We start from the raw sequence: 15,086 nt of genomic DNA on the forward strand, positions 1-15,086 counted from the left end.
CTACCACCAATGACTGCCCTGACAGGGAACACAACAGAAAGTCCCTGATGGAGTGGGGAAAGGTGGGATGCAGAACTCAAATTCTAGCAAAAAGATCAGACTTAATAGTCTGACTGACACTGGAGAAACCCCAGAAAGCATGGCCCCCAGACTGTCTGTCAGCCCAGAACTAAAACAATTTCTGAGGCCAACTCTTCAGACAAAGAATGGACTGGACTGTGGGACATAAAATGATACTCGTGAAGAGTGTGCTTCTTAGCTCAAGTAAATACGTGAGACTAAATGGGCAGCTCCTGTACAGAGATCAGATGGGAAGGTAGAGAGGGTCAGGAGCTGGTTGAATGGACACGGGAAATCAGGGGTGAAAGGAGAAGTGTGCTGTCACGGTATAGGGAGAGCAGCTAGGGTCACATAACAATGTATGTATAAACTTTTGTATGAGAGACTAACTTGAATTGTAAACTTTCACTTTAACTACAACAATAAACAAACAAACAAAAAAGAAATGTTTGGCAGGGATCCTTGAAGCATTTCTCCCACTTGCAGAATGCGGAAGGACTGCCATGTGGGCCAGCACAGCGGCGGCAACATTGAAGACGTGGATGGAGCCAGGGCGCCATCCACAGGCCACGCCACAGGTGGAGAGAGCCAGGAGAGCAGTGCAGAGCTGCCCAGGAAGGATGGGCACCATGATGAGGTCTCGAGGACAGGTGGGTTCAAGGAAGGCTCGGTGCTCATAAAGGCTCACGTGGTTCTGGGACCAACCCTCTGAGAGCTCCTATTGGGCCAGAGAATGGCTGAGATTCTCGGAGATCCTCTCCGGAAAGACCTCTGTCAGCTTCAGCTCTGATAATTTATCCATCTGTTTATTAGCTTGGAGTCTCTGGGTGGTGCAAACAGTTAATGCTAACACACTCAGCTGCTAACTGAAAGGTTGGTGATTTGAAAACAGCCAGAAGCACCTCGGAAGAAAGGCCTGGTGGTCTCTTTCTGAAAAATCAGCCACTGAAAAAACCTATGGAGCACAGTTCTACTCTGACACATATGGGGTTGCCATGGTTGGTTTTCTGTTAGCTTGGGCAGCCACCCAACTGTCTTGTCTGGCCATCTGTCCAGGGATCAGTCCATTCCATCCATCTCTCACTCACTCCAGAACCCCGTGATTGTGTGCCTGTGCCTTGCTCTGTGACAGCTGTTGATGAGCACCATAGTTTGCTCTTTCTGAGAGTTACTCACTCCCGCGCATCTCCAAGTGTGTGGTGTGCACGAACTTCTCTGCCCCTTCTCCTGCTTTTCCGAGTTCTTACCTTCCTCCACTGTGCTTGATATTTCAGAGGACAGGAACGAGGTGAGAAGGGTGCCAGCAGATGGGAATGTAGGAGGTGGATGGGCCAAGGTTGGGCTGCGTTTAGTGTTTAAAGTCGTGTTTAAACTAATGCCCAACTAGCTGGGCTTGACCAGATGGATGCAGATCCGCAGCCACATTGCTGGTGCTGCTCCAGGAGGTGGCGAGGCGGGTTAGGAAAGGAGACCCTGAGGGTTGGCAGAGATGAGCCTCTCGTGATTGCAGGAGACAGATGCTCTACCTGTTCCTGCTGGCAGGCAGGCCATTGGTTTTGACCTTTAGAACCTGTTAATCATATCACTTTTGGGATCAGTTCTTCCTCAACATCCAGAAGCATTTATTAAACACCTCTGTGTGTATTCTCCCCCTGCCAGCTCTGCACCAAATGAATGAAACGAAACAGTACCTGCCTTCTGGGAGTGCTCAGAGCAAGGCAAAGGATTTAAATGAAGTAGTAAGGATTTATAGAAACATAGGCTAGACAGATAAGTAGGTAGGTGAGTAGTTAGATAAGTAGGTAGGTAAGTAAATAGACATTAGCTGCTCAGAAGGGAACAAAAGGCTCCCCACCCCCACCCCGCCCCATCCCAGCCTAATGCCCTCTGCCCAGAACCCTGAGCAGAGCACCTGCCCAGCCCCTCCAGCCCTGTGGCTGGCTCTCAGGCAGGGTGTTTCTCATTGTTCAGGTAAATGTATTATCGCTTGAAAATGTAAGTTTCAAAATCACTCAAGTGATTTTCCAGATGGGAAAATGCAAGGTAGCTTCCAAGGGGAGAAATACCTAAATGTTGGCTATATGCTAGTGCTGTCCAGGTGACTTATCAACTGGCAGGGGTGGTAGGTAAGAGCCGCCACAGGAGTGCTGAGACAGAAGCTAGGCAGGCAGGCGGCTGGGCGAGGGTCCGATGGAGCAAAACGCCTTCTTCCCCTCTCAGTGCATGAACCAGTGCCAGCGACTGGCCTTGGCCTCTGCCTGGAACAAGCTGGTGTCCTTCCTCTTCTCGAATCTGAATGCCTCAGACAGCAACTCTTCTTCCCATTTACAGCTGGAGACATGAGGCTGTGGGCTGATGTCAGAGTAGAATCTTCCAGAGCCCAAGATTCATTATTGCTTCTTAAAACTGCCATACCAAGGCCACTCTTGGCTTTCTGCTTTTTACAAGTTAGCAAGTCATGCCTGGCCCTGTGCTCTCTGCCCTCACCACCAGTCAGCCCTGCCTGCAGCCCGAGTCACCCCCAGCTCTGAGACGCATCCTTCTGCTCAGGGGACTTCACAAAGCCGCTGGCACCTGCAGCTTTGAAGCAAACCGGCTTTGCTATTGCTTGTGCTGTTTCTGTGCCCACAGTTTATTTTGGTGCATCCTTGCTGCAGTAATAATAATTAATGATAGGTAGCGTTTCTCAAGGGTTTACTGGGCACCAAACTGTCCGAGTACTTTGCATGTGAAAATTCACTTGATCCTCACCTTGACTCTCAGCTACGCACTTTCATCGTCCTCATTTTGCAGATGAGGAAACTGGCATAGAGAAGTTAAGTAACACCCAAGTCACCCGGCTAGTAAGTGGCCGATCTAGGTGGAGCCCAAGCAGGATAGCCCCAGACCCTGTGTCCTCAGCACCATGCACTTCCGCTACCCAGGCCCTGGGGCCTCAGCAGTCCTGACCTGGGAATCCACTGATGGAAACCACAGTTTACTGAACACCTACTACACCGTGCCACCTCTCAGAGCTCCGTCTGTGTTGCTGGTACCGTCCCCGGTTTTCTTGTCCTCTGGCAAAGGGCTCCGCTTACAACTGATTCTCCTTCTGCCCCTACCACCCCCCGCCAGATCTGATACCAGTTCTTCCCCAAGCAGGGGCCCCAAAGCACTGTGCACGGGGCCGCAGGCCAGGGCAGTGGTTCTCCCCAGCAGGTGGAGGGGGGAGGGGGTGTCCACAGGCCCCCCTGTGCTCCGTTAGCTGGCATGCCTGGGCAGGAGGGCACCCCAGGAAAGCTCTCCTGAGACTCGGGCACTCCCAGCAGAGGGTCAGACAGTTGGCAGGGAGAAGGGGAGTGGGACCAGCACGCCACTCCCCTCCCCACTTGCAACAAAGGAAAAACTTTCTCTCTTTCTCTCTCTGGCTTCTTGTGTGGCACACAGTCATAAGTCTCTTCACACAGCAGCCAGAGTGATTTTATTGTAACCTAAGTCAGTCCATGTCATTCTCTTACGGCTTTCCACCTCACTAAGAATGAGCCCTTGCCACCCCTCTGGGGTTCCAGCCCCCGCTGGCTGGACACCCCCTCTGACCGCGCTCCCTCTGCTCCAGTTGCTTTGCCCGCTGGCCCCTTGCAGTTCTGCAGCCTGGTCAAGCTCACCCTTCTCGAGCCCTCTGCACTGCTGCTTCTTGGCCTCTGCACCGCCAACATCGGCACAGCCCATTTGCTCATGCTTTCAGGTCTGATGGAGAGTCACCTTAGCAGAGGGCCCCTGGCCCACCTCTACATGGCTGTCCCCTACCACTCTGTCTTCTTCCCCGGCTTTATTACCTTCCTACTACCAGTCACCAGCTGGCACACATCTGATTCTGATGAGACTCCTCCCACTAGAGTAGGCACTTTGTTTTCTCATGGCCCTGCTCCTAGGACAGTGCCTGGCACACACTGGTGTTCCGTCAGGCCGGTGCTAACTTGTGCAGGGCCTGGGACATGAGTACATTGGGGGCCATCTTACATGGCAGGTGGCTCGCAGGCACAGGTGTGGACAATCTGTGCTACGCGTCCATGTTCCAACCACACCTTGCAAACAGCTACCCCGTGCTGACTCCCTAGGTCCTGGGGAGTGTGTGGGAGCAGGCGGCACATTCCTTGTCTCTGTGGATTCCTTGCCCTGTGGGGAGAGGCGGCTGAAGGATGCCAGGGGGAGACCTCTGCAGTGCAGGCCAGTTCCGCACAGGCCTAAGGGCGGCCCTGTGCTTAGTAGATATTGGCTGAATGAATGAGTCATGGTGGTTCCCCCTGAACGCAGAGAGCTAAACTAGTGGTTCCAGGAAGGCTTTCCAGGAAGATGAGGTAGCAGGCCCTTCAGTCACAGAACTCCAAAGTGGGACTCTGGCTGTGGCCAGCTTCTGTTCATCACAGCGAGAGCACAGGGACCAAGAGCTGTTGACCTTGCTCCTGAAACGCACCACCCTGCCCTTGTGTCCTGGCCCCTGCCAGAGTTCCACTGGGGCCCTGACTTTACTGCCAGAAGGTTCTCCCAACCCTGCAGGACCAGATTTAGACAGGAGACCTAAGGCTGGATGCTTTTGTGGTGGTGTCTTCCGCCTGACAGGGCCCTGCCACAGAGCTGGGACTGTCTCCACTCCTGAGAGGACCACTGCACTGTCCTCTGCAGGCTGCTCCCCACCCCCAGGAAGGCCAGCCATCCCCAGGTGGGCCAGTGAAGGAGGCAGGTGCTGCAGAACCAGTGGCCTCCTCTCCAGACCGTTTGGCCAAGAGACCCTGAGGGCTAAGGGCAGGCGGTGGGGCACTAGTCCCTCCCATGCTCCCAGCCTGCCGACGCTGCAGGAGGTACAGCCACGCCCAAGCACCTCCACATTCACCCCACTGCCCGGCAGCTGCTTCAGGGCCCCTGGGAGGGGAGCTCCTGGGCGGCTCTTCTCAGAGCTCACTGAGGGGGCTTCAAAGCCAGTGGCATGAGCATAGCACCCGCTCTGAGGGGGAACTGGACAGATAGAATGTATTTGAGTGTTTGCTTGGAGCTAGTAGCTGGGACCCCCAGGAAAACCTCAAGACAGCAGGGAAATCTGGAGATAGCCTGGCCATCAAAGATCCCTTGCAAGAAACCAAGAATGGCCCAAAATGGGTATGGGAGAGGAACAAATTGCCTATCCCACACTCAGGACAGACATCTCTTCCTCCCCTCCCCAACCTTAAGAAAAATTAAATGTCATCTTTTTCCTGCCACTGAGTTAAAGCCACCTTCCACTGTGGCTAATTGCATTTGCTCTCTCCCTGTGAACAGCGTGAAGACAGGACCTGTGTCTCTTACTGTCAGATCCCCCAGCAATTAGAAACACCCCCCAACCACCACTCTCCACTGGTAAGCAGCCCCTGGGAACCCTCAGGACTTAGAGAGCTAAAGCCCAGGAAGATGTCAACTTCCTGATGGTTCTGACACCATTGCACCTTCAGCACCTGACAGATGCTCACAAAACCTCTGTGATGGGAGAGACAGCTGCACCCAGAAGTCCCAGTCCCCAAAACTTGACCTAGGAGGCCCTCCTTACCGTGACCTTCTCCTTTGCTGATGAAAATATTGTGGGTATTTTGTGAGGTTTTCTAGCCTTGCATGGGGGTCAGGGACAGTGTTGTCACTTACCTCAAGACACTGTTTCCAACATTGTCTGCACATGGCCTGTGGTCCCCGGGAGAGTAGGCCCAGGGAAGGAGGCCTCCACATGGGAAGAGCTCCTGGCCTGGCCATCACTGATCAGGGGACTTGTATTTAGTGTGCCAAGTAGTTCTTTCACAGATGGTTAGACCAATGGTGAGAACCCTGGACTTTGACAAAGGAGGCAACTTTGGATAGACAGACCCTGGGGCAGCCACCACTTGCCATTCCCAGCAGGTCAATATTCTGGAATGAAACACCCCTTGGTGCTTTGGAGATACCTGGGTTTCATTTCAGCCTCAAGCTTCTCTAGCATTCTTCTAGGCCTCCTTCCCAGTTGAATCCAAAAACTATGTCCGTAATAGCAGAGACACGTAGCTCCCAGAAGGAAGCCAGGGCCATTGCTCAAGCAGCACAGCAAGTTAGAGGCCACCCTCCAGTGATGGAAAGGCTGTTCTCAACCCCTTATCTTTGCACTTGACCCTGGAACACTAGAGAAATGGCCTTTGTAGCTTCCCCACAGCTCACCTTCTCGTCCCCAGTAGAGGCCACCTAGGCCCTACCTGCAGAGGCTCACCATCTCAGCCCTCTAGGTCAAGGTAGTTTTTGAGCTTCCCAAATGGTTGCAATGGCCAAGTTTAAGATCCCCTGTACAGACCTTGAACTTTCTGGGACTAACTGTTGCTAGCCAGGGATTTACGGAGTTCAGGGTTTCAGTGTAAGGTCAGTTTTGCAGGTAGTGTCCTCTTGTTCCTTATTTGCCAGTCAGTGTGCTAGGTGCTGAGCTTAGAGAAACAGTGCAGTAGTCCTTTGCTCCAGAAAATCACGGCCGATGGGTGGAGAGCCTAATGTAAGCACACAGTTGCAATGCAATGTGCTAAATGCAATGCTAGAAGTATTCATGGAGTCACAGGGCAGAGGACCTGACACTCTGGAGAAAGGTGAGACAGGGAAGGCTTCAACCAAGAAGCAATGTCAGACCTGTTTTGAAGGATGAATTTGAACCAAATTCTAGTAACAGGGATCTTGTTTTACTCATGGTGACTGTCTTATTTGCCTAGTGCTACTGTAAAATAAATGCACAGTGGGTGGCTTTAGAGAACGGAACTTGATTTTCTTATAGTTCTGGAGGCTAAAATTCCAAAGCAGTTCTCAGACGTGTTAATTCCTTCCTTCCAAGTGTTTCTTGGTTCCTTGGCTTGTAGATGATCCTCACTTGGCATCTGTCTTCACTCTGTGTGTATTTCTGTGTCTAATCTGCTGTTTTTATAACTCAAAAGTGATGAGATTTAGAACCCACCCTACTCGGGTATGAGCTAATTAACATAATAAACAAAACTCTCTTTCCAAACAGGATCATATCCATGGGTATAGGGATTATGATTCCAATACATTTCGGGGGGGGGGGCACAATTCAATCCATAACCGTGACTCAGGCTCCATTCCAATAACTAGGGGCCCAACTGCTCCCTCCCTTCCATGGTCCCTGCCTCAGTCTGCTCCCTCCCTTCTGTGGTCCCTGCCTCAGTTCCCAGCCAATATCTAATCCTGCACCCTGGCCAGGCTCTCAGAGGATGGGGTCCTGCCTGAGTCCCTATAAGCAGCTTCCTCTCCCAGCATCCCCTTTGACCCAACTGCCAGGCATTCTCAGTGCCAGCCTCAACTATGGTTCTGACAACCTGCAATCTTCCTGCTGGAAATCAGCTTGCTGGGCTAAAAAGCATACTTCACAGGGGAAATGAGAATATCTCCCAGCAGTGGAGGCTAGTGACTGACTTACTGAAGAGTGGTTTGGAACTCGTAACTAATCTGAATTCCAAACTGGAGAAGAGGGCTATGGCAGGGCTCCTATTGGTAGGGGGGCTCCTATTGGTAGGGGGCCTCCTATTAGTAGGGGGCCTCCTATTAGTAGGGGGGCTCCTATTGGTAGGGGGGCCTCCTATTAGTAGGGGGCTCCTATTGGTAGGGGGGCTCCTGTTGGTAGGGGGCCTCCTATTGGTAGGGGGGCTCCTATTGGTAGGGATATGCACCACAACCTTTCAGACAGCAGTCAAAGGCAGAGGACTGGTGCCATGATTATGAACCAGAAGGGAGAGTTTATATGGTATTTCAGCTCAGGTTCTGGCAAGGTTTTCCCTAGAAACGCTCAAAATTTGATAATGAAGTAATTGGCAAAGTAAGTTAAACTGTAGCGTAAAGATCCTGAGTAGCATAAATCATTTAGCATGATTTGCTGTGTGTTAGTACTGTTCAATTGGCAAAAGTAAAATTAGAAAACAAAGCACAGAAGCAACAAGACAATTCAAGGCCATGAATTCGAGGAGTGTCCTCGTCTTACGTGGACCATTCCCCCTTGACACACAGAGAGGCCTTTGTCCCTTTGTTCCTGGTATTAGCTCGGAAGTTCCTCCCCAAGTAGGGGTGGTCTTCATTCTAGCATCAAAATCACTGACTCGGGAATGACTCTGGAGTATTTTTGAACAGCGGTCAGCTTTACAGTATAAATCACAAACAGATGTTTGGCCTTGCCCAACTTTGAATAAACTAACAAATCACTGTCTCTGTTCTTAATTTTGATTTGTCAGGGTCCTTTTTCTCCACTTCTTTTTTTCCTCTATGAGAGTAACATATTAAACTCATCAGGAAGGACCTTCGGAAGGCCGTAGTCCATCTTGCCTTGAAGCCCTGGTGACAGCCCCACACGAGGGGCTGACACATACATCTTGGGTGCTGGTGCAAGTCCTGCGGGCCATGTGCAGCCCTGTGGGTGGGTGCCCCATTTCTCAGCCCTCCAGCCACCACAGCGCCCAAGCTGGCGCTAAGCTCACCTTGAGGCACAGGACTATTTCAGCTGCTGTGGGGAGAGGGACGGGGCTGGTGGGGGGAGAGGGACCCCTGGTGTCTCTATATTAATGTTTGTTAATAAGGAGTTATTTCTCAAAAGATAGGTCACTTTTCCAGTTGTCTTATAAACAGACGTACATAAGTATTTCAGAATCACCTGAAAGGACAATTAGTCATTTGGGCACTTGAGGTGAAGTAGAACATGAGAACATGTATAGGACAATACTTACTTTATTTTTATTTTAAAATAAAACATTTCTATTTATTCCTATTTTTATTTATTCAGTGCCTAATTGTAGCAGCTTCCAAAGACATGCCAATAAAGCAGTTGGTAGAACCGTGACTTCACTAGCTGCTACCATCAAAATATTTTAAAATTAGATCCTAGTTGATTACGGATGCTTGTGCTAAGCGCCCAGACCAGACATGCTGGCACGCACGTTCTCTTTGTAATGGCTTGTTGATGAAGCGAAACAACATGCGCTGCGCAGGGAGAGCATGCGCAAGAAGACCTTCTTTAGGTTTTCCTTCTTCCAGAGAAGTGGACAGGACCAATCCCTCTAGTCAAAAATGCCTTGTCCAGACAAGTCTCAGCATGAGCTGGGCCAGGAAGGGCACCTGAGGGCAGGGCCTCTGCAGAGGGGAGGCGGGAGCCACGCCAGGGGACAGGACAGTGGATTTGGACGAGGCACAGGTCTGTGACGGCTTGACCCAAAACCCCAATCTTAAGGGAAACTGTTCTAGAAAATAAAGGCCACAGCATGTGGTTCAGCCCTATTGTTTCCTTTTCAAGGCAACTACAAATGCTAAAAACTGCATGCTGTCCTTTATCCCGCTAGCCAGGTAAGCACAGGAACTAGTTACAAAATCGGATCTGCATACTGAGGCCAAGCTATGCTGCTGCTTTATCACCCCTGTGCGTTCCTGACTGAGGGGGTCTCCAAGGACACAGGACTTTCAGTGCCAAAACCCAGAGAGTCCCTAGAAAGCCACGTGAATGGGTAACCGTAACTGCTGCTGCCTACACCAGCACCTCCCACCCACCTTGGGCAGCAGTGATATTTCCACCCAGGGACGGATCACCCAGTAAGCAAGGTACGCACGGGTTTACTTGTGCTTATTTACAAATCTGTACTGGACAGTTTCATCTATTTTTCACCACATCAAAGATGTAGTGAAATCCACGTGAAATTGCACACTACAGATTAGTAAGTAAACGCAGTTTAAGCCCGTGCATACCTTGCTTACTGGTTAATCTGCCTGTTTCTACCATATGGCTCACACTCCACCACAGAGATCTGCATTCTTGCCTGGATGGCCACTAACCAGTCATGCAATCTTGCTGAGCGCCTTCGGTTCTCAGCCTTATTTGTATGAAGAAAGTGGCTGAGCCCTGCAGTTCTTGGTCTCAGTTCCAGTGTCCGATGTGGTGGACTCATCCGGTCCCTTAGGTCCACACAGAGCAGGCTGCCTGCCTCATCACCACCTTGAGGGCTCAGGTGTCTTTAGCAATCGCCTGTGGCTACAATGTGTTCTGCTTTCTTTCAAAGGCAGGAGCCAGTCTGTCCAGGCACATGGGTCTTTGAGCCAGAGACCTCCCATTTTGAGTTTGTCGGGCCCCATCCTGGACAGCCACCAGCCCTTCATGCAGACATCCACATCAGTCCACGAGTTGGCCCCAAGGCTGTCCCGCAGCCAGCTTTCCTTACACAACTCATCTGCGTCCTTGCACTCTCAGCCGCCGCCTGCCACCACGATGGGCCACCTGAGCGTCCGTGAGCGGGCCGAGGCGCTGATCAGGTCCAGCTTGGGCTCGTCCACCAGCTCCACCCTGAGCTTCCTTTTTGGCAAGAGGAGCTTCTCCAGTGTCCTTGTTATTTCCGGACTTTCTGCCGCAGAGGGCGGCAACACCAGCGACACCCAGTCATCCAGCAGTGTCAACATCGTGATGGGCCCCTCGGCCAGAGCCTCAGGCCAGGCCACACGGGTAAGGACACACATCAGCAGGCTGGAGCATGAGCAGGCTAGTAACACGGGTGCCCGGCCTGCGTGTTTCTAACAGGTGACGCCTGATGAGGCCCATCCATCTGCCTGCAGACTTGCATCACCTTCCCAATAGGGCTCCCAGAGTGAGAAACAATCAGGTCATTAGACCCAAAACAGCTGGGCAGCGCTCTGACCCAGGCAAGCTATAGAGAACCTGTCCTGTAAATAATAATACCAGGCACTGCTGGAGGTTGCCCGATGCAGGAGTTGAGCAGAATTGTCTTCCTTAGTGTTGAACCTGGGGATGGGAAGGGGGATGCCCTCCACTCATGCACACAGTGGAAGCAGGTTTGAGTTCATTTTCTTCTAGCATTCTGGTCTAAGGGAGAGGAGAAGAAACACATTCACACTGGAGGTAGGTTATCATTGATTCCTCTCCATCCAGTTTAATTTTAAAACTGGTGAGATGCCTAGTACTTATAGATTATTTCAGCACTAGAGAAAGAGTTTTAAGGACTTCATGCAAATAAACTGTTACTTATCCAAGACCCCAAGCTATTTGACATCACATGAGTACTAGTGCTTCAAATATACATACACACATGCATACACCCACACACACCCACATATATATATATATGTATATATATATATATATAAACCAAAAAGAACTCAAACCCATTGCCGTTGAGTCAGTTCTGACTCATAGTGACCCTGTAGGACAGAGTAGAACTGCCCCATAGGGTTTCCAAGGAGCACCTGGTGGATTTGAACAGCCAACCTTTTGTTTAGCAGACGAAATCTTAACCACTTTGCCACCAGGGTTTCCATATATATATATAGATACATATACGCATAGAGAGATAGAGAGAACCAGGGTTTCCCAGTTCTTTTGTATAAAATAGTAGGGAGGGAAAAGTAGGAGGTAGCATTAGGGCAAAAGTAGCCCTCAGATTTGGTGTTTCCCCATGTTCCTTTTGAATGTTAGCACATTTTCTGCCCAAGGTTTGTGCTCTTCATCAAGCATGAGTGTAACACCCTGCTTGCTTCCGGTCCTGAGTGCAGTTACTGGGAGGTAGAGAAGGGTGGCTACCCTGAGCCTTCTTATCTGTCACTGTTCTCTGCTTCCATGGACAATGCTCTCTCGATAAATGTACCTCCCTCTCCCATGGACACAATACAGCTGCTGCCTTCAGCCACCCTGACACCAACACTGAGACACACTGGCCTGAAAGACCATGGAGTTCAGCAATGGGGATCACTTGGCAGGATCATGGCTTCCTGGAGTTCACAGGCCACCTGCCAAGAGGAAGGGAGCTGATTTCTTCCAGAGTTTTAATTTAGTTAGATAATAGATTCCTTGGGTGGTGCAAATGGTTAACACACTCAGCTGCTAACCAAAAGGTTGGAAGTTCAAGTCCATCCAGAGGCACCTTGGAAGAAAGGCCTGGTGACCAACTTCCAAAAACCAGCCATTGAAAACCCTAAGGAGCACGGTTCTACTCTGACACACATGGGGTCACCATGAGTCAGAGTTGACTTGAGGGCATCTGGTTAGTTAGATAACTAAGCTGATAAACTTCCCTTTTTTCTCATTTCCTCAGTAAAAATGTACAAATCACACCTTTTCCCCACCTCCAGTCCCTGGTGGCGTAGTGGTTAAGAGCTACAGCTGCTAACCATAAAGGTCAGCAGTTTGAATCCACTGATGCTCCTTGGAAACCCTATGGGGCAGTTCTACTCTGTCCTATAGGGTCGCTTTGAGTTGGAATCGACTCTACGGCAATGGGTATTTTTTTTTTTTTTTTTTTTTTTGTAGCCTTTGTTTAAGTCACAGTCTTAAAGGTGTGTGTGGCTCTGGGACCCATCCCCTTCCTTCTCTTCAACAAGGATGATTAAGTCCATGGGACGATGCGTGTCCGGAATAAAAAGGCCTGGTGCTCCTGTTGTGGGCCAAAACTCAGGAACTCAGCATCCATGGCAGGGCTAAGTGTGTATGAAGTGTGTATGACAGGACACGTGCCATTCAGGCACACAGTGACCTTTTGCCAAAGGCCATCACTTGCCAACATACCCAGACTGTATGAGAAAAGGCCTCTTCCAGAGGCCCCGGGTAGACTATGGCTTCTGTCCTTTCCTCGAAGGCCTCTGTAGTCTGAACTAGCCTCAAACCTGGCCTCATGGGTGCTGGACACAGGGGTGCTTATGCTCTGGTTTAGCTCCTCTGGGCAGATAGGGGTCCTGACTAGGAGAAACTGGCAATGGGCATGTGCTGAGCTCTCCGCTGCTTCTCTTTTCTCTTTGGAAGCACTTCTCAGAGCCGTGTGAACCCGTCGATGCCACAGAGCAGGGCCAGCTCTGCGATGGAAGTCTAGCTGGGGCCGTGGCGGAGAACCTGGGGGTGATGTGCCGAAGAGCGAGCCAGGAGGACATGGGGCTGGACGATACGGCCTCCCAGCAAAGTGCTTCAGACGAGCAGTAACGGGTGTCTGTCGGGAACGGGCCGTGCTTGCAGGAACTGTGGGTCCGCCACAGTGCCCACCTTTATCATTCTCCCCTTGCCCTCCAAACTGAAAACAGCAAATGTCATAATCTATGTGAGAGCTGTTCTAGAAAGCAGGCTAATTTCAATCTCAGGTTCCTGAAAACTTCTCATGTGAGGAAAGAGGAATCACGTTCAGAATTTGAAATTTCAAACACAGCCATTTACTATCTTAAAAACAACCAGAGTAAGTAGAGCACATGGCTGACTCTTTCCTGTCCCGATGAAAATAAGACAACTGCACGCTCAGTGATTGGCATTTTGTACATGTTACTATGAAAAGAGACGAGCAGCAGCACTCATTGTACATCAGCTGGTAAAATGCACTAAGGTAACTCTAAATACATTTCCAGGAAAACCTCATTTCTTTGTGATTATGCAGGTGTTAAGTAAGCATACAACAGTGACATCTTTACTACACGATACGTGCTAGTGCATGCAGTCATGTCTGAAGTATTCTGTGAAGGCCAGGATACAGATGACACGCACTTAGAATCTAACCATCAGCGCATGGAAAGCCTTCTCAGACCCCAGTGCTCGTGGATTGCAGTCCCATGATCTCCTTCGGGAGGCCAAGCCTTGCGCGCCCAGCACTCCTGCGGGTTTCGCGGAACGCATGCTTGTTTTCCGAGCCCGGCAGTCCTCACCGTGTCACCCGACACTTGCACACACCGTTGTTTTTGGAATTAAAATGTTTCTACCTACTGATGTGTCCGGTGGTTCCAGTTGTGCTGAAACCGGTGTCACTTCTACAAGTTGATCCTTTATTGCATGAAATTTGGGCAAATCCTGAGACATATATTTTCCATCTTAAGACTTCCACTGGATAGAGCAGAAACCTGGATTCTTGTGCAAATGAGGGAGGGGAAGGGGTCCTGAAACACAGTCCAGGAAGAGTACAATCATGGATCTGTTGAACTCTTTTGCAAAGATAATGGTTAGAAATACTCCATTCAGAAAACAGTCATAAAAATTTCTTCAAAGTATCTAGGATTTGGAAATTTGGAGAGAAACAAAAGGGGAAAGGTATTGCAGTGGCATCACTGGGGGGGTGTGGGGGTGTGGACCACACTAGGTGACACTGTCAGGGGGGTGACACCAAAATGACTGTCTATAAAATTTTTGTGCAGTTTCAGCAGAAATTATTATTTTTTATAAAAATATCCCTAGAGTTAGTTATAACAACAAAAACATTTTTCATAAGACCAGTTTACATGTATCAATATACCCACAAGGCTACAATTCTATGCTAATTTACTTTTTGAACCTTCTAATGCTCTCGTCAGAGCTGGCCTGATTACCCAATTACAATGACGCTTCAAATCACATGGTTTTCTCTGCACGTGCTACGAGCACACAGTTGTTTTCATTGCTGCCAGTGTTTTCATAGTCACTGATTTTGTCAAATTTTCTGGTATTTTAGCTACAATATTCTGGTAATTAGTATTTGTGAACTTATATGTCAGTAACTTTATTGAGAATGAAATAGTAATTAAAGGAAAAGAAGGAGTGATATACGGGAATTGTGATTTATGAGTAACATTAGTACAAAAACCATCACTAAGGATTCTGTATGGTCTGATATGGGAGGAGGTCCATGGGGTGGGTGACACCTACCCTAGTGATGCCACGGGAGTATTGTAGAGAATCTCTTACCCCTTGGAAGCAGATGGCCATGATTTTTTTGGTGAAGTAAGAATTAGCTATTAACAGCAATAGGTGTCCTCTATAACCAGAGGCAGAGTGCCATTATTCTCGGATGAACAATCCCTCGACATGTAAACTTGGTTCTTTCTGATCCATATGCAGGTGTTTGTAATGAAAGGAGCCCTGGTGGCGCCGTGGTTAAGAGCTCGACTGCTCACCAAAAGGTCTGCAGTTCAAATTCACCAGCCACTCCTTGGAAACCTATGGGGCAGCTCTACTCCATCCTATAGAGTCGCTGTCAGTCAGGAATTGACTCGACGGCAACAGGTTTGGTTTTTCTGGTGTA

At 49.7% G+C, this 15,086-nt stretch overlaps 1 protein-coding gene across 1 annotated transcript in view; it reads left to right on the top strand.

Moving 5' to 3' along the window:
• Positions 1-13,406, top strand: part of PCNX2 (pecanex 2) — a 343,407-nt gene extending 330,001 nt beyond the window's left edge. The window contains exons 32-35 of the mRNA XM_012554495.2: positions 547-710; positions 3,369-3,398; positions 10,116-10,552; positions 12,860-13,406. Of these exons, the coding sequence (XP_012409949.1) occupies positions 547-710; positions 3,369-3,398; positions 10,116-10,552; positions 12,860-13,033 (805 nt within the window). The 3' untranslated portion in view covers positions 13,034-13,406. The remainder of the gene's footprint in view (positions 1-546; positions 711-3,368; positions 3,399-10,115; positions 10,553-12,859) is intronic.
• Positions 13,407-15,086: the final 1,680 nt, after the last annotated feature.

Source organism: Trichechus manatus, unplaced genomic scaffold, assembly GCF_000243295.1.
Source record: "Trichechus manatus latirostris isolate Lorelei unplaced genomic scaffold, TriManLat1.0 scaffold00021, whole genome shotgun sequence".
NCBI lineage: Eukaryota > Metazoa > Chordata > Mammalia > Sirenia > Trichechidae > Trichechus > Trichechus manatus.